General features: G+C 46.5%; 1 protein-coding gene and 1 non-coding gene across 7 annotated transcripts in view; both read right to left on the bottom strand.

Annotated features, from left to right (window-relative positions):
• The window catches only part of DAPK2 (death associated protein kinase 2), a 112,051-nt gene that overhangs the window by 1,337 nt on the left and 86,692 nt on the right, over positions 1-24,022 (bottom strand). For 3 of the 6 annotated variants that reach the window (XM_036439455.2, XM_036439449.2, XM_045581706.1), the window contains exons 6-10: positions 21,580-21,628; positions 20,756-20,782; positions 17,603-17,755; positions 16,537-16,582; positions 14,408-15,278 (exon numbers count right to left, since the gene is read on the bottom strand). In XM_036439455.2, coding sequence (XP_036295348.1) covers positions 14,670-15,278; positions 16,537-16,582; positions 17,603-17,755; positions 20,756-20,782; positions 21,580-21,628 — 884 coding nt within the window. In that variant the 3' untranslated portion in view covers positions 14,408-14,669. Of the gene's footprint in view, positions 1-2,001; positions 2,086-2,193; positions 2,284-14,407; positions 15,279-16,536; positions 16,583-17,602; positions 17,756-20,755; positions 20,783-21,579; positions 21,629-24,022 lie in introns of those variants that run through there. The other 3 variants (XM_045581710.1, XM_036439462.2, XM_045581714.1) reach the window with 3 other exon arrangements.
• On the bottom strand, positions 23,774-23,880 carry LOC118709831. The gene has a single exon (XR_004985154.1). It is a non-coding gene; the product is annotated as a U6 spliceosomal RNA (small nuclear RNA).

The following is a 24,022-nucleotide window of genomic DNA, read 5'->3' as shown; positions in this document are numbered from 1 at the left end:
GTTATAAAAAAATATCTGCTGTAAGATGTTCAATTTTAATGCTTCCTAAGTGAAATGACCTTTTTTCTTTCTTTCTTTCTTTTCTTTTTTTTTCTTTTTTTTAAAGGAAAATCCCTTTGGGAAACTTTGTAATGGATGTCTAGGACCCAACCTTTTTCCACTTGCAGGGTGAGCCATTGTGCTAATGGTGCTGCGCATTTGAGTAAAAAGAGGACTTTTTAAAATGCTTATATAAGGAGAAGTCTTAGGCTAGAAATGGATGGTCTTTTTAATACTCTCTGGTCCTCTCTCCCCGCAGCCTGCATTATATCAGGGCAACGCAGCTGGAAGGCATGCCTGCTGTCCACTTATGTCTTCCCAGGGTCTCCTCCCCTCCCCCTGGTCTCAGCCACTTGGAAATCCAAGGTCAAGATCAACTTTAGCCAAATACATCCTGGACCAAGTGGCTGTAACAATAAAAATAACTCAAGCCCTGCTGAATAGCAACTTTTTAGTGTGTGTCAGAGCCAAACAATAAAAAAAGTAGGCGGGGGGAAATTCTGCCTGTCATTAGCAGGGATTTTCAGAGGGAGCAAGTCCAATTCCTTTTATAGCAGATGAGAGAAGCGGCCAGGGAAGGGACATAGCCTCGCCAAAGCCACGTAGTTGTTTCAGTTCTCTGGAGCCATAAATCCTCAAGTCCTGAGCAAGAGCAAGAATCAACAAGAGCTGAGTCTGAAGAAAGTGGACCCCAGGATGTGGGGGAGGAGGGAGGAACACAGGGGCTGCGCCGGGTCCTGGGATTCAGCCCGGGTGCTGTGTCCTAAGGCTGCTCAGGGCTGACTGCCCATCTGTCTCAGGCAGCTGCCTTCCAGGCCTGTCCTGAGCAGGAGTCACCTTCTGTCCTGACCTGTGCCACCCCAGACATGCCTGGGGCCCTCACCACACTCAGCGAGCAGTGAGGAGCATCTGTCCAGCTGAAAACACTGGCACTGCATTCGGAAGCGCTAGCCCTGCATTGTGAAGTCTACAGGAGTATTTTAGACAACAGTAACCGCTAACGTGTATTGAGCACTTGCAGTGTCAGGCTCTAAGAATATGTCATCATTTAATCCCCATGACTGCCCTATGGGGTAGGAACTGTTGTTAACCCCTTTTTACCAATGATAACATTTTGGCACAGAGAGGTTAGGTAATTTCCTCAAAGTCACACAGCTATTAAGTGGCAGATGTGAATCCTGGCAGTCTGGCTCCAGAGGCCCCACTCTTGATCAGTGTATTATAAGTCCCTCAATTTAAATGTACACAAAAAACGGTAACAAGCTAATCAAATGTATCTAATTATTATTATTGGTGTTTAGCTAAAGCTACACAGAGATAGAACAATTGAAACATGAATGTAAAGCTCCCATTCTACAGCAGATCTTTGGATTGCCAGGAAAACATTTTGGATTGCCAGTGGTAGTCTCATTATCCGGAGTCCTTGGGTCCCGGCACACTTCCTGTCCTCAGGGAAAGGCTGGGCAGTGAGGCGGCAGCGGCCGTGCCTTTGAAGGCCCATCGGGAGAGGACTGAGATCCTCCAGGGCTCTGCTTCTCCTGGCACCATCTAGGTGGTCCCTCTGAACACCAGGCCCCCACCAATCACAGGGCAGAGGAAGGCAGGCCAGCAGAACTGGCTGGAAACAGTTAAGACCCAACTTCTGCTGAAACCGGTTTGGCTCAGTGGATAGAGCGTCGGTCTGCGGACTGAAGGGTCCCAGGTTCAGTTCTGGTCAAGGGCATGTACCTTGGTTGCGGGCACATCCCCAGTAGGGGGTGTGCAGGAGGCAGCTGATCAATGTTTCTCTCTCATCGATGTTTCTAACTCTCTATTCCTCTCCCTTCCTCTTCGTAAAAAATAAATAAAATATATAATTTTTAAAAGATTCTAAAAAAAAAAAAAATCCACCTGCTCCCCTTTATCCCCGGGCTCCAGGCCCCCGTGAGTTCCACCCCAGAAGAAGGCACTGCCTTTATTTACCAGGCTGTCATCTGGCCTCAGGTGCACCTTCTTCATCAGGGTGCGGGTGAGGTGGTTGCACAGGGAGACGATGCTGAAAGAGAGCTGAGGGAGGGGGAGGAGAGGAAGTGCCAGGTGAGAATGTGCACAGAGACCCTGGAGGGAACCAGGAACCCCCCACCCGCAGCCCCCCACCCCTGAGCCCTGACGCACCTTCCACCGCCTGCGGACGTACTGCTTCTTGAAGTTCTCCAGGTTGACCACGGACTCCCTGCGCACCAGGGCTTGCTGGTTGTCCACCGGCTGGAGACAAAGCAGAGCATAGCCGCTGATGCTGAGCTTTGGGCAGCAGCCACTCCTCTCCACAGAACCCCCAACCACACGCCATCCTTAGCCTGACCCAGGCACCCTCTGCCGGGCAGCGCATGCGGAGGGATATCACACCGAGGACAGCGTTTACAGATGTTCCAGCTGTTCAGCAGATGCCCTCGGTGCCCCTGAGCTATTATTACCACAGCCGGATGCACAGGCTGGCAGGGCAGAGGTGGAGCTTCCGCAAGAAGAGAGGGAGGCAGGGCTTGCGATCACAAATCACTTTGGGGAAGGGTCACTGTGCCCTGGGCCTGGTGGGCTTTAGCACACGGATGCCTTGTTGCCAAACAGGACATTGTACTTCATTCCAAAGTAAATGGAGGAAGTAGGGGCTGTGATGGAGGTCAAGAGGAAATGGAATGTGTAGTTGCCTTTCGTGGCCTGAGAGTCAAGGCTCAGCTTCGATCCTGACTTCTCCAAGAAGCCTGGATGGCTTTTCTGAGCCTCAGTTTTCTCATCTGTAGCATGGGGGTCATAAGTAACATTGTACAATATATCAGGGTTGTTTAGGATTGAATGAACGTGGGTATGTAAAGTGTTTAACCTAGAGATGCTCAATAAATAGAAATAAATTATTGATAGCCTTCCTGCCTTCTCCATCCTCTCTTTTTAAAATTTATTTTATTTTAAAAATTGCTTTATTTTTACCAAGAAGATGAACATATTTAATGTATACAATTTGATGAGTTCATTCCCTCATAATTCCTCCCCTTCTGTAAATAAAACAAGGATTTCTGAGACCAAGAGACAGGTTTTGGGGGTTCTATGAATTTTCTGAAATGGTTTATAAATTTTAGTGTGTAAACTTGAAGGTGAATGTTCACAGCAGCATCATTCATAACAGTCAAAAAGTAGAAACAACTGAAATGTACATTAACTGATGATGGACAGACAAAATTCGGTCTATCCACACAATGGAATATTACTCATGAAAAGGAATGAAGTGGTGATCTGTGCTGCACACGAATGAACCTTGAAAACAGGCAGGAGCAAAAGTCTGCGTATTGTACGATTCTACTTGCATCATATGTGCAGAATAGGCAAACCCATGGAGACAGACGATAGGTTAGTTGCCAGGGGGTGCAGAGAGGGAAGAATGGGGAATGACTGCTAAAGGGTATTAATAAAAGGGTCTGGAATTATACAGTGACGATTGCTGCACAATCTGTGAATATACTAAAAACCACTGAATTGTATACTTTTAAAAGATACGTTTATAAAATGTAAATTATATCTCAAACAATTTAGAATTTATGTGCAGATACACATTTCTTCTGAGGAGAGTCGACAGCTTTCACCGATTCTCAAAGGATGCTGGAACCTCAGGAAATGAACGGCCCAGCTCTACTTCTCTCTCTGCTCTGACGGCCTCCACCCAGCAATGCCTCACTTGGCACCTTAGTGAATGTGGGGCAAGGCAGCTCATTGGTTCCTGAGTGCTAGTCTTACTCTTAACCACCCTTGTTTAGTTCCCATCATGGTGCTAGGCTCCAGGGGAAGCTGGTGCACACTGTTGGCCCACTCTGCCCTGGACTTAACATCTTCTATGTCCACCCAACCCCCAGCGTCCTGGAAGGCCTCTGTGTTTTAAAGCCCAATTCAAATGTGATCTCCTTTAAGATAACTTCCAAGAAACAACGTCCCTCTCCCCAACGTGACCAAAACACAGGTGAGCACCCTTATTACATATATCACCCACCTCAGCCCCACTATTGGAAAACAACCTGAGGGCACAGAATTTTCTTTATATGTTTGTCACTGTTCCTGGCCCCACCTCCTTCCCACTCAGAGCATTCCACAATGGGTGCTGGCTAGTGGTATGTTGAAATTGTTTTCCTGAGCTGCTGAAGAGACCAACTGAAATAAAACCTGGGACTTAGGACCTGCTAACTCCTGCCAATGAGAGACCAGGCACCTGGGTTGGCAGCCATGACACCATGACAAGGTGTCATAACACCAAGACTCCCCACAGCTCTGCCTGAGAGTCAGCAAAGTTCTGTCAGGGAGAATGGGGGAGGGGGGGTGGTCAGAGAGGAGAGTGTACACAACCTTGACACATGAGAGAGAGCTAGGGTAAGTCACCCCCGCCTCCCAAATTGGAAAATAGTGGTTTAGATCAAAGAGCATAGGAGGACAGAAGGGAGGGGGAGGAGAAAGAAAGATGGAGAGGGAAGAGAAGAGCATAGGGCACCGAGGGGAACATCGGGCCAGCTCTGCCACTCCTTCCTTAATTGCCTTCACCTCCTCTGCCACACTTGCAAGCCCAGCCCTGGGCCGAGGACTCACCTGGAAGGGAGATGCAGAAGAGAGCAGAGCCTGCCCATTCCTGGTATCAAAGCCTTCCAGCAGCTTCCTGGCTCTCTTAATGGAACTCAACATGTTCACCAAGACCCCCAAGGCCTGAACCACCTGGGTCCTTCTCCAACCTGATTTCCTCCCTCTCTCTTTCCTATCGCTATGGCTCCCATTACACAGGTCTGCTTGCTAGTCCCAGGAACCCATGGTCTCAGGGTTTTGCCCTGGCTCCTTCATATTCACTTTGTCACTTTGCTTAAATGTCACCTCCTCAGAGAGGCCTTTCTTAGTCATCTACATAATAAAAGCCTAAGGGACTGTTACAGCAGAACAACCAGAATGCCTGGTCACTGTGATATGCACTGACCATCAGGGGGCAGATGCTCAATGCAGGAGTCTCCCCCTGGTGGTCAGTGCACTCCCACACGGGGAATGCTGCTCAGCCAGAAGCTGGGCTCATGGCTGGCAAGTGCAGTGGGCAGTGGTGGAAGCCTCTCCTGCCTCCGTGGCAGCACTAAGGTGCAGTGAGCCCAGTGAGCAGACAGGCGGTAAGGAACAAAGGATCCTGGACTGAGAGAAGGCGCAGGCCAGGCTGACAGACAACACCCCCCCACCCCCACCAAGTGCATGAATTTTGTGCACCGGTCCTCTAATCTTATATAAAATACCACCCAGCTGCTCCACACAACTCACTGTGCCTGGGTCCTACTTTTCCCAGCATGTGTCACTGTCATTTTATTCTGCAATTGTACGGGGTTTTTTTTTGTTTGTTTGTTTGTTTGTTTTGTTAGTTCCCCTCTCCTGCATCTCCCAGCAACTAGTGTCTCCTTTCCAATGTGATTTTCTGCCTCCCCAATCCACAGAATATGTCTACCTCTAACTTCACTGATGCCTGCAATTCATCTTTGGACCTAACCCTTGCAGTGGACACTCACACTCCATTTTGAGAGTTTGATGAGGAAGGAGGAGTCTACCCACCTACTGATCGGCACCACTGCCAGGAGAGAGATGCTTAAACCCCACGGCTGGAAGTCACCATGCAGGCTAGGGGAATCCTGTTTATGAGAATCCCATCTTCCAACTGGTCTAGCAGTGCCAGCAACAGCAGAGAGGCCCAACTAAAATATCAGGTGGGATCACTCACAGAGGCCATTCCTGGGAGGTGATGCAATTCCTTCTAGGGCCCTGTCTATATGCTACACAAAACAGCATGCACTCTGAGGAGGAGGCCACCAGGGCTGTAAATCTATCAGCCTGGCCCTTCCTAATCAATGGCCTCCTTGGTTGCTAAGAGAGCTCACCAAATGCTGACTCTCACCTAAGCCTTGAAAATCAGAGGTGCAAATTCTGCAGTGAAATCTGTTCCCAGAAGGAACATGGCACTAACACTTCTGATAAACTGAGAGTATGAGGGGGGTGGAGCTAGGTTCTGCCTGACCCCCACCCCCATCTCTCTGCAAACAGACAGTGCCCGCCTTCGTCCGGCCAGTAGTCCCCAGGGATACCAGAGAGTCTGGGCAATTCTGACCAGGCTCCTAGGAGCATGTTTTGTGTCTCAGAAAAATGTCAGGGAGACAAGAAGACAGAATGCTGTGGCCAAAGTCAGGTTTTGTTTTGCAGGCGCTAATGCCTTTGACAAAGTCCAGTGGGGTGACCTAGGTCAGCACCCCATCCATAGAGCAGGGAGATGAAGCAGCAGCCACCCTACAGGTATAAAAAAGAACCCTGGCTTTTCAGAGGAGGCACTCCGGAAGATTTTTTTTTTTTAAATACCAGGCCTCCTCTAGAAACTGCAAACAGATTGCAAGTTTTCAAACCTCCATCTGTGTCATTTCTCCAGCCCCATCCGCCACTGAAAACCAGGGAAACCCGAGCGCCCACTTCCCTCTCCTGCCCAGGTCTGTTACTCTACCCCCAGCCCCCTTTCACCGATCTCTCTATAGGCAGCCCCTTCACCTCTGCCTTTTGCTGGCTGGTTTCCTGGCTGAAGCCTAGACTCTATCTAGACCCGTGGTCGGCAAACTGCGGCTCGCAAGCCACATGTGGCTCTTTGGCCCCTTGAATGTGGCTCTTTCACAAAATATCACGGCCTGGGCGAGTCTATTTTGAAGAAGTTTAAGTTTAAAAAATTTTGCTCTCTTCCAGCAAACAAAAGCCCAGGGCCAGATGGCTTCACAGGAGAGTTTTACCAAACATTCAAGGAAGAACTAAAAACTATCCTCCTCAGACTATTCCAAAAAATCTAAGAGGAAGGAAAACTTCCAAACTCCTTCTATCAAGCCAGCATCACCCTAATACCAAAACCAGATAAAGACAACTCAATGAAAGAGAATTACAGGCCAATATCCCTCATGAACATAGATGCCAAAATCATCAACAAAATTCTAGCAAATCGACTCCAGAAGAACATCACAAAGATCATACACCATGACCAAGTAGGATTTATTCCAGGAATGCAAGGATGATACAATATCTGCAAATCAATAAACGTGATGCATCACATAAACAAATTGAAAGATAAAAATCATATAAGTCATATCAATTGATGCAGAAAAAGCATTCGATAAAATCCAACACCCTTTTCTGATAAAAACTCTCAACAAGGTGGGAGTACAAGGATCATACCTCAACATAATAAAAGCTATATATGATAAACCCACAGCCAACATTATACTCAATGGTCAGAAACTAAAACCATTCCCTCTAAGAACAGGAACAAGACAGGGATGCCCACTCTTGCCACTCCTGTTTGACATAGTACTGGAAGTACTAGCCATTGCAATTAGACAAGAGGAAGAAATAAAAGGCATCCAAATTGGAAAAGAAGAAGTAAAGTTATCCTTATTTGCAGATGACATGATATTGTATATAAAAAAACCAAAAGACTCCATTAAAAAACTAATTGACTTAATAAATGAATTTGGCAATGTAGCAGGATACAAAATTAATGCCAAGAAATCCATGGCATTTCTATACATCAACAGTGAAACTGCAGAAACAGAGACTAAAAAAGCAATTCCATTTACCATCGCACCAAAAAAATTAAGATCCCTAGGAATAAATTTAACTAAGGAAGTAAAGGACCTATATGCAGAAAACTACACGACACTGAAAAGAGAGATAGAGGAAGATGTAAGGAGATGGAAGAACATACCATGTTCATGGATTGGTAGAATCAACATCATCAAAATGTCCATACTTCCTAAAGCAATCTATAGGTTCAATGCACTCCCCATTAAAATACCAACGACATATTTCACCGACCTAGAAAGAACTCTCCAAAAGTTCATTTGGAACAATAAAAGACCCCGAATAGCCACAGCAATCCTGAGAAAGAAGAGTAAAGTAGGAGGGATCTCAATACCAGACTTCAAACTATATTACAAAGCCACTGTTCTCAAAACAGCCTGGTACTGGCACAAGAACAGACATATAGATCAATGGAATCGAATCGAAAACCCAGATATCAACCCAAATCACTATGCTCAATTAATATTTGACAAAGGAGGCACGAATATACAATGGAGTCAAGACAGTTTCTTCAATAAATGGTGTTGGGAAAATTGGACAGACACATGCAAAAGAATGAAACTAGATCACCAACTTACACCATTCACAAAAATAAACTCAAAATGGATACAGGACTTAAACATCAGACGGGAAACCATAAAAATACTAGAAGCATCCACAGGCAACAAAATCTCAGACGTATGCCAAAAGAACTCCTTCACCAATACTGCCCCTAGGGCAATGGAAGCTAAAGAGAAAATAAACAAATGGGACTACATCAAAATAAAAAGCTTTTTTTACAGCAAAAGAAACCAACAACAAAACAACAAGAAAGCCCACTGTGTGGGAGAACATATTTGCAAATGATACCACTGATAAAGGTTTAATCTCCAACATCTACAAACAGCTTATACAACTAAATAAAAGGAAGATGAATAATCCAATTAAAAAATGGGCAATGGACCTAAATAGAACATTTTCAAAAGAAGACAGAAGGAAGGCCAAAAGGCACATGAAAACATGCTCAAAGTCACTAATTGTCCGAGAGATGCAAATCAAAACAACAATGCGGTACCATCTCACATCTGTCAGAATGGCCAACTTCAACAAATCAACAAACGACAAGTGTTGGCGAGGTTGCGGAGAAAAAGGAACCCTCGTGCACTGCTGGTGGGAATGCAGACTGGTGCAACCACTGTGGAGAACAGTGTGGAGTTTCCTCAAAAAACTGAAAATGGAACTCCCATTTGACCCAGTAATCCCACTACTAGGAATATATCCCAAGAAACTAGAAACACCAATCAGAAAGGATATTTGCACCCCTATGTTCATAGCAGCACAATCTACAATAGCCAGAATATGGAGACAGCCTAGGTGCCCGTCAGCAGATGATTGGATCCAAAAACTATGGTACATCTACACAATGGAGTACTATGCTGCCATAAAAAAGAAGGAATTCTCATCATTTGCAGCAACCTGGATGGAATTGGAGAACATCATGCTGAGTGAAATAAGCCAATCAATGAAAGAGAAACACCACATGACCTCACTCATTTGTGGATAATAAAGAACATTATAAACTTATGAACCAAAAGATAGATATAGAGACAGTATATCAACAAGCAGACTGTCAAATTACAGCAGGGAGGGGAGGAAGATCTGGGGGAGATAATAGATCAACCGAAGGACTTTTACACATGCATATAAGTACAACCAATGGACATAAAACTCTGGGGAGGGAGGGGATGTGTGGGAGGGAGAGAGGGGGGCAAAAAAAAAATCAATAAAATATATTTAAAAAAAATAAAAAATAAATAAAAAATTTTGCTCTCAAAAGACATTTCAATCGTTGTACTGTTGATATTTGGCTCTGTTGACTAATGAGTTTGCCGACCACTGGCCTAGACTCAGCTCCTGAAAGGAGCGGTGTGTGAAGCTAAGAGGTGCCTGATCTCTGTCTCCTTGTAAACAGGTGGGGAGAGCTGCAGAAATTATGTGTCCCTGCAGGTTGTCCCTGAAGAAAACAAAGGCAATGGAAAGAGCCAAGAATGCCCTTTTCTTTGCCTGATCTGGTCTCCCTTTTCCCAGTTAGGTCTCAGCATGGAAACTCTCACTTCTGATCCACTCTCCAGGGCCTTCAGTCTTCAGCCATTTTCCATCCCCAGAAAGAGCTTCCAAAGCTCCCCCTTCTGTACTTCAAGGAAGATGGGACTGGATAGACACAACAACCAAATGCCACGTGTGGACGTTGTTTGGGTCCTGATCTGAACAAACCAACGATAACAGATCATCTGTGAGAAAAGTGGGGACATGAGTACGGAATGTGCAGCCAGAGGATATTGAGGAATTCATCCTGATTCTGTCAGGTGTGATAATGACACGGTAGTAATATTAATAGGAAAAGTCCTTATCAGAGATTCAAGCTGAAGAATTTGTGAGTTAAGTAAGTCTGAATTGTCTTTTAAAATGCTCCAGAAAAAGTAATGGTGGAGATGAATGAGACACAACTGGCCACAACTTGCTCACTGTTGAAGCTGGGTAATAGGTACATAGAATTCACTATACCATTCTTAATACTTTTTGCAGGTTTTGAAAAATTTCCATCACAAAAAGTTAAAAACAAAAACTCTTTTTAATCTCTGTAATCTTCTCTTTAATCTCCACTTCCCAGTCCAAGTTCCTGACCCCAATCCGGATTTATCCCCACCTTATCAAATTCTACTCAGTTTGGGGTGGGGGAGGGGAAGGTGTTGAGAATGTTTCTGCCCTGGGCCTCCTCTCTCAACTTTTCTCAATCAGAATTCATCTCTCTCCTGTTTTCTGGAATATCGGGTACCTTTATTTTATCACTCACCATGGCCTGTCCCATCTCTCGGTTAGCTAGGTCCCTATTTATCCCAGAAATGGAATCTTTTATTCAGGAGTTGTCTTCCTCTTATCTGCCACCTCCCTTCAGAGCGGAGCAGAATCAGTGTTTGTTCCACTGAAACTGGCCCCTTCTGCTCCTCAAATATGCCCACTGCTGGGTCTCTGCTCCAGGGCAGAGCCTTCTCCACAGGCCAAGAGTTTCACAGACAAAGGAGAAAAGGCCATTCAGTTCCATAGACATTTGCAGCAAGGATGGTATCTGGGAACAAAGCTACCTCCCAAGGGGCTGACTGCACCATGTGATGGAGTGAGGTGGGACGCCTCCATGTCCATAATCACCTGTAGAGGAGCGTGGGCAGTGCTGGGAGCGGGTGCATGGAGGAGACTCTGGCTTCTCCTGTCATTATTATCCCTCACACCCCTTCAAGGCCAGCCGCCTGCATCACAGAATCAGTGGTAACCCCCTTTGTGTGCCATGTGCATGCCCTTCAGAGCAGGGACAGGCTGCCACCTTCCCCAGGAGCCGACTCCAGCTTCCCTGGGGACTGTTATTCAGGAAGATGTCACACACTCACCCTCCCTGCCCCAAGAGTCCAGGATGGCATTTGCACAGAGCACAGCCTCATGAATGAAAACTCTGACAGAAGAGGGGTCTGCCCACAAAGCAGTGCCCCAGGCCTTTCTCCCTCTAAGTACCAGTGCCAGGGACACTCGGATACCTAGGGACCGTCAGCCCCACCCTGCCCTGGACCCCTAAAATTGGGGTTGCTAAAATTCCAGCTGTGGGTGCGTGGGGAGAAGTTCAGCAGGCCCCCTGGCTGGGTCTCCTTGGGTTCTGAAGCCAAAAGGTGAAGCATGTTGGACTGGCCAAGTGGCGGGGAAGGTAAGTTTTCTCTGATTTCCCGGAAACACTTGGGGGGCATTTCTCAGTTCACTGCTCTTTGTCTTGGATCTTCTTAGTACAAAAAAGGGTCTGTTTATAATGTGTCTAAGTGAAAAATCATTACCAATGACCGGACTTGAACATAAAGAGTACAACTCCACTCCTGTGAGGAAAACCTCCTACGGTTCCGACTAGCTGGGTTACCTTCAGACAGGTTCTGCCCTGTGAGATGCTGTAAGGGTGTCTGGTGGTTCACCTCTGAGGACCTGCATGGTGGCTACTGCCAGAATTCTAAAATAACCCCTTATCCCTCCCTCTTCCCAGTCTCCCTAATTCAAATAATCATCAATGTCTTACTCTTTATTGTATATTATTTCGATGTCCACAAGAAAGTTTCCCCTGAGTTGCTCCATCGGGGCTTCCTTTCCTTAGGAAACCTGGCTGTGTGAGGTCAAGGTCTGTTGACATGGCCAAAGGACCCTTTAATTGGAGCAGTGTCTTATGCCAAATGAGTACTTCACATCCTGGGACAAGGCATCCTTGGAGAGATGATAGATGGGTCATTTGTCCCAATTCTTCCAGGCAGGGCATTGGAACAGCTTTGCCATCTTCTGTGGATTCCAAGATGCTCATTTTTGGATCTCTGAAGTCAGGACTTATCTCCCAATCAATGGCATCATAACATAACTGTCGGTCTGAAGTGAAGGCAGGTGTTCACGCTGCTTCTGCCAGCCGTCAGGTCCGTCAGCCATTGGGGCCACCAGCCTCAGGCTGTCTGACCTAGAGTCTCTGCTTGAGGTTCTTTGGGATCACACTGATTGCACAAATTCACAAAGCTTGAGGACCAGCACCCGGAGCTCTATTCTTAGAGCAGGGTTTGTCATTCGCCTCAAGTGTCAAGATTGAAACTCATGTTCTCTTGCTGTTCCTTTCTTATCCCTTACCCTTAGCATAGGTGTGTCTCTTCGTGTGTGTGTGTGTGTGTGTGAGGGGGGGGGGGGTATCTTTCTTATTTTTGGTACATAAAATAATGATGCGTCTTATATTTGATAGAAACATGGTTTCTTCTATTTTATGAAAAAAGTTTGTTACATTATATGTATTTGAAATGATCCAGCATGCTAATAGAAAAGGAGGTACGACTTTTGAAGAAATGGTTTCATGAGATCAAAGTCTCATGTCTCATCCTAAATCACTTCCCATCTGTGCTGCTCACTAGGCATTTCCCCCCAGCACATCGGGCCATTGACCAGCCTGGCCTCCATCATGGCTCCCCATGACTCTTGGGATAAAGGAGAGCTCTGTGATATGGCAAAGCCTGGCTGGTCCTGCATCCTCTCCAGTCACATCTACACAATCCTCTTATTCTCTCCCCTCCAGCTTTCCTTCTATGTAATTTGAGCTCCCATGCCCCCTCCTACCACAGAGCCATGGCATGAGGGAACAATTCTTTCTCCCTGGTGTGCTTCGCTGATCTCAGCTCAGCATCACCACCTCATGGATGCCTTCCCCCACTAGATCAAACCCCCATTGCAGGCTCTTACAGTAATTCATACTTCTTCCCAGCATATGTCCCAGATTTAGTTCTACATTTCTAGAATGTTCTTGATTAATGTTGGAATCTTTCACTGGACTGCAAACTTTGTTAAGGCAAGAAACATGCCTGTTTTCTCTTAGCTTTGGATCTCCAGTGCCAGACCAAGTAAATATATGGCAGTTGGTAGGTGCTCAGAAACTATGTGAGAATGGGTGGATAGTTGAATCTGCATATCATCTCCTTCAGAAGCAGAGAGAAAACTCCTGAAGCCTGGGGCAGTTAGGGGAAGCAGAAAGGCAACAGACTTCTCGGGATACCTCCACTTTTGCCACAATTATGCCCTTGGGCAAATCACATCCTCTCTGTTTCCTCATCTCCAATCTGGGAATAGCATTTATCCTGCTTCTCTGACAAGGGTATGTTGTAAGTGTATTAAGACACTTGGAAATGATACATCTTTTCCCCCGAAGCTTCTAGCACAGTTCTGGGCCCACACTCAAGCTCTGTCTCTATGAGCCGGATGACGGGGCTCCTCTGGGAAAAGGGTGGTAAGATCACACAGTCCTCGGGGGTATGCTCAAAGCTTGGGGTCAAGAGGGGACCACTGAACTTTGTGCTTTCCAGGCCTAATGTCCACCCTCTTCAAAAATCCTCATGGAGTTTCTCTGACCTTTCAGCACCCGATGCCCTAAGTACGTAAGAAAAGGAACCTTCTTGCTAAGTCCCATTTGGTATTCATTCCCAACACAAGGTTGAGGCCCTTAGCCAGAGGGAGACAGCTGGAGAAGGGTGAGATGCTGCTCTCCTCCTGCTCTGTGGGCAGAGCTTCAGACAGGCTCAGGCTGGACAGGAGCCATGACCACACCCTCTAGGACAAACTTCTCCATCATCTGAAGGTACGAGGCATTCCATCTATACCTGGCGGAATATGTGAGGTTGCTTATTTTACCACTGGGGTCTGAACTTTAATATTAAGATGGATATTTACATCAAAGTCTCGAAATTTCTTCCCATACACCTCATCTTAGAGTCAGGCATCCCGAGTTTCGGTTTCATCTGTATCAACCAGCTATGAATGACCCTGAGTAAATCGTTTTCCCTCTTTGAGTCAGTTTCCTTATCAGATAAATGAAAATAATAGTAACAGCAATAATAATGCCACCGACTTTCCTGCCTTGCAGTTCTTTTAGGGATCAAAGACATAAGGATCAAAGAGATAAGTGCTTGGTAAGAGATGTCAATGCAAATGAGAAGTAATATTTTCTCTGTGCATTTAAAATTCCTCCTTCTGAAGCAGGAAAGCACCAAGCTGACTTACTATTACCCCTGGTTAGCTCAATATTACCCAAGATCTGCATCCCCCAAGGCGTATAGGTGGGAGGTGAAATGTGCACAAATCCATGATTACACATCAGTTACCAAGCACTTCCCCAGAGTCAGCTGTCCTCCCTCCAGAGAAAGACACATTGAAGGGTATTTATTCGCATTTGTTTGAACAGCTTGGCTGCCCTGCCAATCCCCCATCCCAGAAAACCAGGTTGGTGAGAGGAGGTGCAGAATGAACAACTCGCTAGTACCTCTGTGATTCTGGATTCTGGGAAGAGGGTGGAAGTCTATGCTACAGACATACATCCCTGCAGGATAATGCTAGCTGATGCCCAGCAGGGTCGTTGGAACATGCTTCTGCAAGCCATCCAGGAGGCATCACTGACTGGATCCCGGTGCTCAGAGCTCCAAGCCGGCCAAGACTTCTTCGCTGCCTGATCTGCTGCGCAGCTCCGCTAGGGGCTCACTGGCGTCCCGGCAGAACACAGAGCCCAGGCCATCTGTGCTCCCACTCTCCAGCTGGCAGCTGCCCACCAGCTCCTGGATCCATTGTAGGTCTGCTGAGAGCTCCTGCCTCAGAGCTTCAAACTGCACCTGCAGATGGTCCATTCTCCTGGCCACGCTTCTGAGGCTGGACCCCGTGGTCTGGATGTCCTTCCGCAGGAGCCTCTTCAGGGACCCCACTTTGCGGAACTCGTACCTGAGCTGGGACAGGTCGTGCCGGGCACTCTCACTCTCCTCTCGGTACCAAGCTTCCTTCTCATTGAAGATGGAAACCAAAGCTTCCACATCATCCTGGATGGTGTCATGGGCCCCTGCCAGGGCGTGGCATCCCTGGTCTACACAAGCCACATCCTCCATCACGTGAGCAAAGCGCTCAAAGTTGACGTAGGTGTTGTTGGGAGGCATGCTTGAGTGGCATTTGAGGGTGTACTCTCTCAGGCGCTTGGTCTTCAGCTGGGTGGGCTCGGTCTTCCGCTGTTCTGGGGCTCTGACTTCTCCTTTGGACTGGTGATGTTTAGATAAAAGAGCCAGAGTTAATTTGACCGCTGCTCCAAAGGGCAGTCCAAGCTGGAGGCAGAAGAAACACAAGCAGCCTCTGGCATTCACTGCATGCGTCAGGCCATGTGGAGGACCACAGTGGGATGAGCACCCCTACAGACCATCACAAGGCGAGGAACAGGGGTGCTGCCTGCATGCTCACTTCAGGGCAGGTGGCCCTCCGAATTAGAGAGTCTTCACACGCATAGCATTTAGGGGCGCTCACACAGACAGGCAGGCTGCAGCACTTTGCAGGCATCTACTCAAGGCCAGGAGCACGCAAGGCCAGGTCTCACAGTGGGAGGCTGAGTGGACTCTTGCCTTCAGGGCCAATTGGCCTCCTGGACCTTGCAACACTCAAAAGCTGAGCAAGGAGGCAGCCCAAGAGACTCCCTAGCTCTGTGCCTTGAGCCCACCCCAAACCTGAAGGGCCCTTGGCCTTCCTCATCCTTCAGTGAGCACAGGAATCTGACCTTTCTGGAGCACTCCAGCCCTGCCCCTTTGCCCCTCCGCTGTACCCTCAGGTCATCCTTGCCAGCTCTCTCATTTAACAAACAGTTCAAGGGAATTAGAAGTCCTACTATGTCCCTGAGTACACATCTGCTCAGTTAACAGAACTAGTAGGGCCAGAGTCCCAGTCTCCTGATTCCCACCCTCCCAAGGGCTTTTCATAGCACTTTACTGTGACTAGACCACAAAACCCCTGGAAAACCAGCAGCTGGAAGCGCAATTACAAAGAAGGTTAGGCAGCGAGTCGCCTTTGTGCCCCTGTTCTCCCCAAAGGGAATGGAATTCCCCAAAGAGAGCGGCTGCCTCTTCCCACCAGGCCTCCATCTCAGAGCCCCATTCTCTGAGGTCTCACGGTGCCTGGGGAAGGTGACCAAAGGAAGCCTAGTGTCTTCCTTTACTCAGAGCCCCAAAAGTCAGGAGGAGCCCTGGTGACAAAGCTGAGATTTTTCATTGTTACCAATCTCCCTCTATAACTGGGAACAAGAGTGACACATCACCCGACAAAGATGGCCCTAGAGAAAACGGGTTACAACTAAGGGTTGCATTTTATGAGTCACCTAAACCCATGAAATAAAAACATAAACCTATCGAAAGAGGCCCAGAACCTTGGGGCTTTTGTCTGTGTCCATGAGTCAGTATTTCAAGCCACCCCAGCCAGCCCTGGCCACAGAGCGGAGACCTTCCTGCTCGCTGGAGCGTATCGCCATGCCCTTACCGTGATCCAGGGGTGTCGGAGAGCCTCTTGGATTGTGAGCCGTTTCCTGCAATGAGGACCAGAAACAGAGGTGATCCATGAGGACAGAAGCTGAGAGCAACGGTCTTCATTCTTACTCTTCTTAGACTAGCATTTTGGAGTTCTTTATCACTGCCATCAAACCAGAATAATGGGGGACACAGACATGGATGGGGAACTGGCTGAATTTTCTACCCTCTGTAGAGTGACAATACATAACCCTCTTCTTTGGTCCCAATGTGGGAGGACCCAACGCCACACTATAGGAGAGTGCTAAGTGCTCTTTTGAGCTTCCCACTTTCCATTGTTGAACCTTTAGTTTCTGTTTTCCTGTTTGCCTCCCAGAGTCTTCTCAGCTCTGCCATTCACAGTACCCAGGTACTGTGAATGGCCTAGCACTGCCTTAGCTGAGAAATTAGGCTCCCATACTATAGAGGGCCCACTCTGGTTCTCTCCAAAGTCTGTAGGACCAAGAAGCCATAACCTTGTAGAATCTGCAGACCTTACTCCTGCCCCTGGTAGGCAACACTCCGAGCACCTAACTCCCTACAATTCCCTGCCCATCTCCTGCTGTGACCCCACAGCCACAGAGCTCAGCCTGGGTCCTGAAGAAGGGATATGATTACTGTGTCTCCTATTCTCTCACTTTTTGGCCTCTCTGAGCTCACCTCCCCCAACTCCCACCTGAATTGGTTTGAAACCTGCTGCTTTCTTTTTCAAATTCTAGTTCTAGGTGCTTTTGGGACAGATTGCACATAGGGAAACCCAGGCTGACTTCCAAACACACACACAGACACACACATACACTGCATACACACAGCTACACACTGCACACACCACATACAGTTATTTGCATTTCAGCAGGAAAAGAAGCAGAAAGGCTTGAGCAAACAAGATGAATGCCCATCCACACTTCTCAGCACCTGCCCAGGTTAGACCACAATGGCACAGGTGACAGCCCGTGACAAAGTGGGGACAGACTGACATGTCTTGTGGAAGGGCTATAGGTCAGTACCCGAGAAGCCCGTGCCTTCCTCTGTCCTCTTACCGTGTCTCTTTAACCAGAAGCTTCCGAATGAAGTCCTTGGCCAGCTCACTGGTTTGACTGAAGAATTCCTCATCAAAGTCGTAACTCACCGCTGTGATGTTTGCCAGTGTCTCCTGCTTCGTGTCTCCCAGGAAAGGGGATGCTCCACTTAGGCTGAACACACAGAGAGAGAACACATGACTACAGAAAAGTAGATGAATTGGGGGGGATGGATTCAGGGAACCCTGACTCATACTATTGCATGGGGTTGGGAGGCTCCCAGCAACACTGCCTGACCCCTCTGGGCAGCCAGTCAGCAAGCAGCCTTTTCAACTGAGTCCAACTCAATGCACTTTATGGAGCTCTGACTAAGCACTTGACAGAAACTGCATCTTCAGGAGACTGGAAAGAGGAAGGGAGAGAAGCACAGCAGGAAAAAGTAGAATATAATAGAAGGAAGACAAAGGACTGTGGGAGCACAGGAGGAAGGTGAGGCCTAGTGCAGACTTCATGGGAGAGTGGACACTTGTGTCAGTTGCGTTTTGAAGAATGAAGAGGTTGTCAGCAATCAGAGAAGGCAATGGAAACTCTTCTAGGCTAAGGGGGCAATTTGAGCCTGACAGGTGTGGAAGCAGACGGGCCATTAGGGACTATTGTAGAAGTGGGTGTGAGGTTCCCCTGAAAGATTTGAGAAGGAGGTGTCATTTAAGTAGCGACTCCTGAATCTATTGTCCCCTAACACATATGCCAGTTGCTTATGGGAAACCTCTACCTAGAGGTGCCATTTTCCCAGAAGTCACTGTGCCTGAACCTCAATCCTTGAACTCCCTGCCTGGATTAATGATGTTACTTCACAAATGTATCCAAGCTGGAAACATAGGGGTCACCTCTGATTCCTCCTTCCATTTCCTCACTTCAACTAACCGGTCAGAAAGTTTTGTTGGTCAAATATCTCTTGAAAGTCATCTCCATCCACACTGCCGTTTTCTTAGCATAGTGCCCTGGAAAATACTTGATGTTTCAATCTTAGGTTCAGCCTAGATATTGTAAGTTATCAACTTCTCTGATCTACAGTTTTCTTGTCTATAAAATGGAGAAAATTAAGTCCCCACCTCTCATGATTGTTGTGAAGAGTAAATATGTATATAAAATGATCCATACAATCATGGCCCTTAGTAAACATCTGAAATTGGTGGCCATTATTATCTTTGTTGTTAGAACACAAAGAACCTTTTATGGCTACCCATTTTCTATAGGAGTGAATTTCAATCTTTCTCACCTTATGGCACACAAACTAATTACTAAAATTCTGCAGCATACCAAAAAATACATTTTTTGTTGATCTGACAAAAAGTAGGTATAATTCAGGTACTGACCTGTTAAAAATTATAAATGTGATTGGTTTAGTCACACCAGACAGCTCTTATTGTATTGGCTGTTGTAATTTTTTAATTTGACAACCTAATGGAGAGGAGGTCAGTGCCCCTGACTAGTCGGGTATTGCATGTTTTAAAAATGCTTGTGGCACACCAGTTGAAAATTGCTGCTCTCACATCTAAACTCCAGAGCAAGGCATCACGAGTTATTTCCTAACACATTCTTTGTACATTTCACCACATTTAACATGCTGTTTCCTTCCTTAGCAGAAGATTCCTTCCATTTCTTTATACCTGCAGAATTAATCTCACTCTGTATAGTCCAGCTCAAGTCAAGTCAATCAATCAAGCTCCTTTTCCTCCCCCAAGCCCATTAAACCTTCTGAAGCCCCAGCAGACCATTGCCTCTCCCATCTGTGTCTCACAGAGGCGTGTTCATACCTCCACCATAACCTTGGTCCCACTGGGTAAGAGTTAGCTATCTGGAGTCATTCCCCACCCCACCCCAACACAGGGAGCTCCAGACTAACAGGGCAGACTCTCCATCATGTCACTATCCCAAGGGCCTGGCACCATGCCCACCATAAAGCAGGCACTCAAAAAATTGTATGGAACTCAAATGAGCTACAAGAAGTCGATGTGCCCTGTACACACTGGAATTCTTTAACATTTCAATGTGGCACCAGAGTTCTGAAGAAATCAATGTTTCAAGAGCCAGCGTCTGACTATTCTGGCTTTGATTTGGAACTATAGAGCAATGCATCAAATTATCTCTCTTTGCATCAAATTCCTCTGGGGCTTTAAAAATAATTGGTGCCCAGATCCCACCCCTAGTGATTCTAATTTAATAGATCTGGGCTAGGGCCTCGACCATGGTTGGTATCAAAAGGTCTTATGTGCAGTCAGGATTTAGTCCCTCTCTGCAGCTCAAGGGGGTCTCCCACATTGTACAGAGCTCCCAATCCAAGCACTGCTGGTCAGAAAACTAGTTTATGGGGGTGTTGGGAGAATGATCCCTCAGCTGTTGAGTCTGGCTGTGGGCTGACTCTCACCCAGTGTGCCGCAGAAATAGCCTTTTGCAGGTGTGCTGTGAGGGGAAACTGGTAGGGAAGCACTGATGGGATAAACAACCACTAAGCAGCCGTGTACTAGGTGCCAGGAAATTTGCACGTGTCAGCTCATTTAACCCTCACAGCACACCCCTGATGGGAAGTTTGTGATTCCTACTTTTCTGATGAGAAAAACAGGCCCAGAGAGAGAGTTAAGAATCTGCCAAGGCCACAGAGATGGAAAGTGCCAGATCTATTACACACAGAGCAGTGTAGGAAATCTTCTGCTTCAGCGACTTAAAACTTCAGGAGCAGAAAGGAGAGACTCCAGGGAGCAAGGAGGAGGGAGAATGTGAGAGCTGGGGAAAGAAGGGAGGAAGGGAGAGAAGGAGGCAGGATCAGGGAGGGCATAATGACGTGAGAGCTGTCACAAGGCTTCTGAGTGAAAACTGACATTCTCACAGCAAACTGGTCTGGGTGAAGCAGAGAGGTGGGCCCGGCCACGGTGGGGACGCAGACACAGGCTGCACAGTGTGGAGGGCCACAGGCTGCTCTACTGCCCAACCCCAACCCCAGGGTCAAATGTGTGGAATGGAGCTCAGAGGGCTTAGCCTCAGGTTTGCCGTGTGGCTCGAATACATTGATTCATGGCGGGTGCTCAATGTCCATCTGTCTGTCTGTTTGTCCTCTCTCATCCCTCCTGCTTCCCCCAGGTCTAAGCTGGGACACTGGGAATCAGGGATACTCACAGGATGTAGGTGATGACGCCAATGCTCCTGCAAAACAAAGAGCAATCAAGTCAGGGCCTCCTGGCTCTAATCCCAGACCAGCAAGGGACACCCCGCATGGTTCTCAGGGGAAGTGGCCTCTTGCCACTCCATGGCAGCCTTGAATGCTATCTTGAGCCCCACAGTCCTCTCCATCCCACTCTTCAGCAGCACCCAGGGAACAGATGGAGTCATCACTCTCTAGACATTGAGTCTGAGGACCCAAGTTCAGGATCAGACTCCTGCACTTGCAGGCTGTAATTGGGGCAAGTTCCTTAACACTTCTGAGTCTTCCTCATACAGTGAGGACAATGATAACTACCTCACAGGACTGCTGCGAGTATTTTAGAAAACCAACTAATCAAGGGGCTCAGCCAACGAAAAGCACTGTTCAAATGAAGTAAGACCTATCTGTGCAGACAATCAATCACTGCGGTATCCCCAGGCCCATCACAGAGCTACAACACAAGGCTCTGTGTCACTTGGTTGACTGGCTGAAAGAGCTGTTACTACATATTATCTCAATCAAGGCCGTGGCAGGCTTCAGGGGTGGATCCTGGACCTCAGCTTCAGCTCTCCCCTTATTCTCTGCCTCTGCCATGTTCTATCGGCCTCAGCTCTAGGCCTAGCTGCCTCCAGCTGCCCAGGCCTCAGACCCAGCACACCTAGAGCAGCCAGAGGCTCTGAAAGGAGAGTGTGGAGAAAGGGGTTTTTATGGTCAAGAGGGATATCAGCCAGAGCCAGGGTCTGAGGCCTTCTGCCTTTGAGAGGATCCTGAGACCACCTGGGTGGCCTACACAACTTACCACATGTCAGCCTCCAGGCCCAAGGGCTCATAGTTCACAATCTCTGGAGCTGCAAGAAGCCATATGGAGAGTCAGCAGAAGTATGAAAATGAAAGAGATGACTGTAGGGAATTTTAGGGAATTTCGTGCCAAATATCTCTATCCAGAATCCCCACTAAGGAAAATCAGAGCAAAGGAGATAATCCAGCTCTAAGAATTTTGAGGAAGTTAGTTGCCTGTTATCCTGGTAGAAACCTTTTACAAAAAGGCCTTGATTGTGAGGAGGGGGAAAACACAAAGGAATGTCTGGAAAAGGAAATAGAGGGAGGGGAGAGGAAGATGCAAGAAGGGGAAATGAGCCTAGTGACGAGGCCTACTTGAGAACTCTCTGGTGGAAGCCAGTCAGGTCAACACTGGAAGGTGATGGAGAATAAGGCAGAGAGCGAATGCACATTCCTCTGAGTCTGGTCTGAAAGAGGGTACCTCCCACCTGGGTCCAGATGATGAACCTGAGGTCCCTGAGGGGCATTTGGGGAAAGGTGTTGAGGAAGAAGCTGGGCATTGGGGAGTAGGCCAGAGCTATTAAATTTGGAGTCATTGTATAAGTGGAAACAGGAGTTGTGCAAATGCTGCAGTGGCCCGGAGAAGGTTCGGAGTCTAGGGAAGAAGACTCTACTGAAAAGAGGAGACTAAATGCAGCCCAGAGGTCAAGCAGACAAGCACTGGCAAGTGAGTATTGAATTTCACACTCACTGCAGTGCCCAGAGAATGCCCTGAGTGTGGGGAGTGGAGATAAGTGTGTAGACAACTCTTTTAAAAAGGTTGCCTATGAAATGAAGAAGAAAGAGAGGGCAGAGACTAGAGAAGAGAGAAGGATTGGGCCTGTTTCACCACTAATGGAATAAGGTAGGAAGTGGGAAAGGCTAAGATTGTTGATCTAGAACCATGGTCGGCAAACTGCGGCTCACGAGCCACATGCAGCTCTTTGGCCCCTTGAGCGTGGCTCTTCCACAAAATACCACGGCCTGGGCGAGTCTATTTTGAAGAAGTAGCATTAGAAGAAGTTTAAGTTTAAAAAATTTGGCTCTCAAAAGAAATTTCAATCGTTGTACTGTTGATATTTGGCTCAGTTGACTAATGAGTCTGCCGACCACTAACCTAGAACAATATCAAAACCATTGCATCTACAGGGTGTGCCCACTATTCCACCCTCCCACCTCTCCCAACTTGCAGAAACAGGAAGCCATTCTTCTGGCTTTGCTTCTTTTTCAGCTTCATAAAAATGATGGCATACTGCATGTGGTGTCAGTGGTGTCATTTGATGTTTTCCCCTTCACTCAACATTATGCTTCTAGCATCCATTGAAAGATCATCCACGATCTTCCATTTTCTCTAATTAATAATCCATTGTATGGATATACATATATAACTTTTTTTTTTACTTATTCTCTTCTCAGTGATCATTTGGACAGTTTCCACTTCTTTTATTATTAGAACAGCATTCCTATGAACTGATTTTTGTACATGTATCCCGACACACTGTCTAGGACAGTGGTATTCAAAGTGGGTCCACAGACAAATAGTTTGCAAATTGTCACTGGTCCAGACAAGGTAGATACAGAAATTGGGAGTAAGCACTTAGAGACACATACAGCACTTTGACATTCAGTGTGAGAAGCACAACTCATTTTTTGGCACTTATCTCTATTCGACATACTTATGTATCATTTCTATCCTCGATGTGCTTTTGTTTGTCCATTTTATGCTTCTGTCTGTTTTTTTTTTCCTTATTGTTTATACACACACTTATATTTTTATATTTTTATAATGGCTACCTTGAGACTTTATGTCCACCTAACAAATTCTAACGTAAGTCAACATTTTAACCTTCCTCTACTAATATGAACCCTAATTTCAATCATTCTGTCAAATCTAGCATTATTTTTTTCAGTTTTCAGTTGTCCTTTTTTTATTCTCACAATTAAAACTTCATCATTATTTTAAATAGAAAATGTTTATGGTTGCTTAATGTTAACTGATTTATTTGTTCCTATTACTTCTTACATTGAGCTGTCCCTTCAGAGGTCATTTTCCTTAATTCATAAGTATATCCTTTAGAAATTCCATTTAAAAAGGTTTGCTGGTATTTATTTGTTTTGTTTTTGTTGTTTTTTGCTTTGTTTTACCTGAATCTTTTTCCCTCATTTTTTTTTTTTTTAATATAGAATGCTTCACAAATATTCATGTCATCCTTGTGCAGGGGCTATGCTAATCTTCTCTGTATTGTCCCAATTTTAGTATATGTGCTGCCAAAGCAAGCACTAACCTAATTCTTGAAATGCAATTTTCCTGGGTACACAACTATTTTATTTCCCCTCAGCTCTCTGTAGATAATATTCTATTGGACACTGACTTCCATTGTTGTTTTATTTTGTTTTAAATTCTTTATTGTTGAAAGTATTAC

This window comes from Pipistrellus kuhlii, unplaced genomic scaffold (assembly GCF_014108245.1).
Source record: "Pipistrellus kuhlii isolate mPipKuh1 unplaced genomic scaffold, mPipKuh1.p scaffold_m20_p_1, whole genome shotgun sequence".
NCBI lineage: Eukaryota > Metazoa > Chordata > Mammalia > Chiroptera > Vespertilionidae > Pipistrellus > Pipistrellus kuhlii.
The sequence above is the reverse complement of the archived record's forward strand: the minus strand, read 5'-3'. Positions and strand labels throughout refer to the sequence as shown.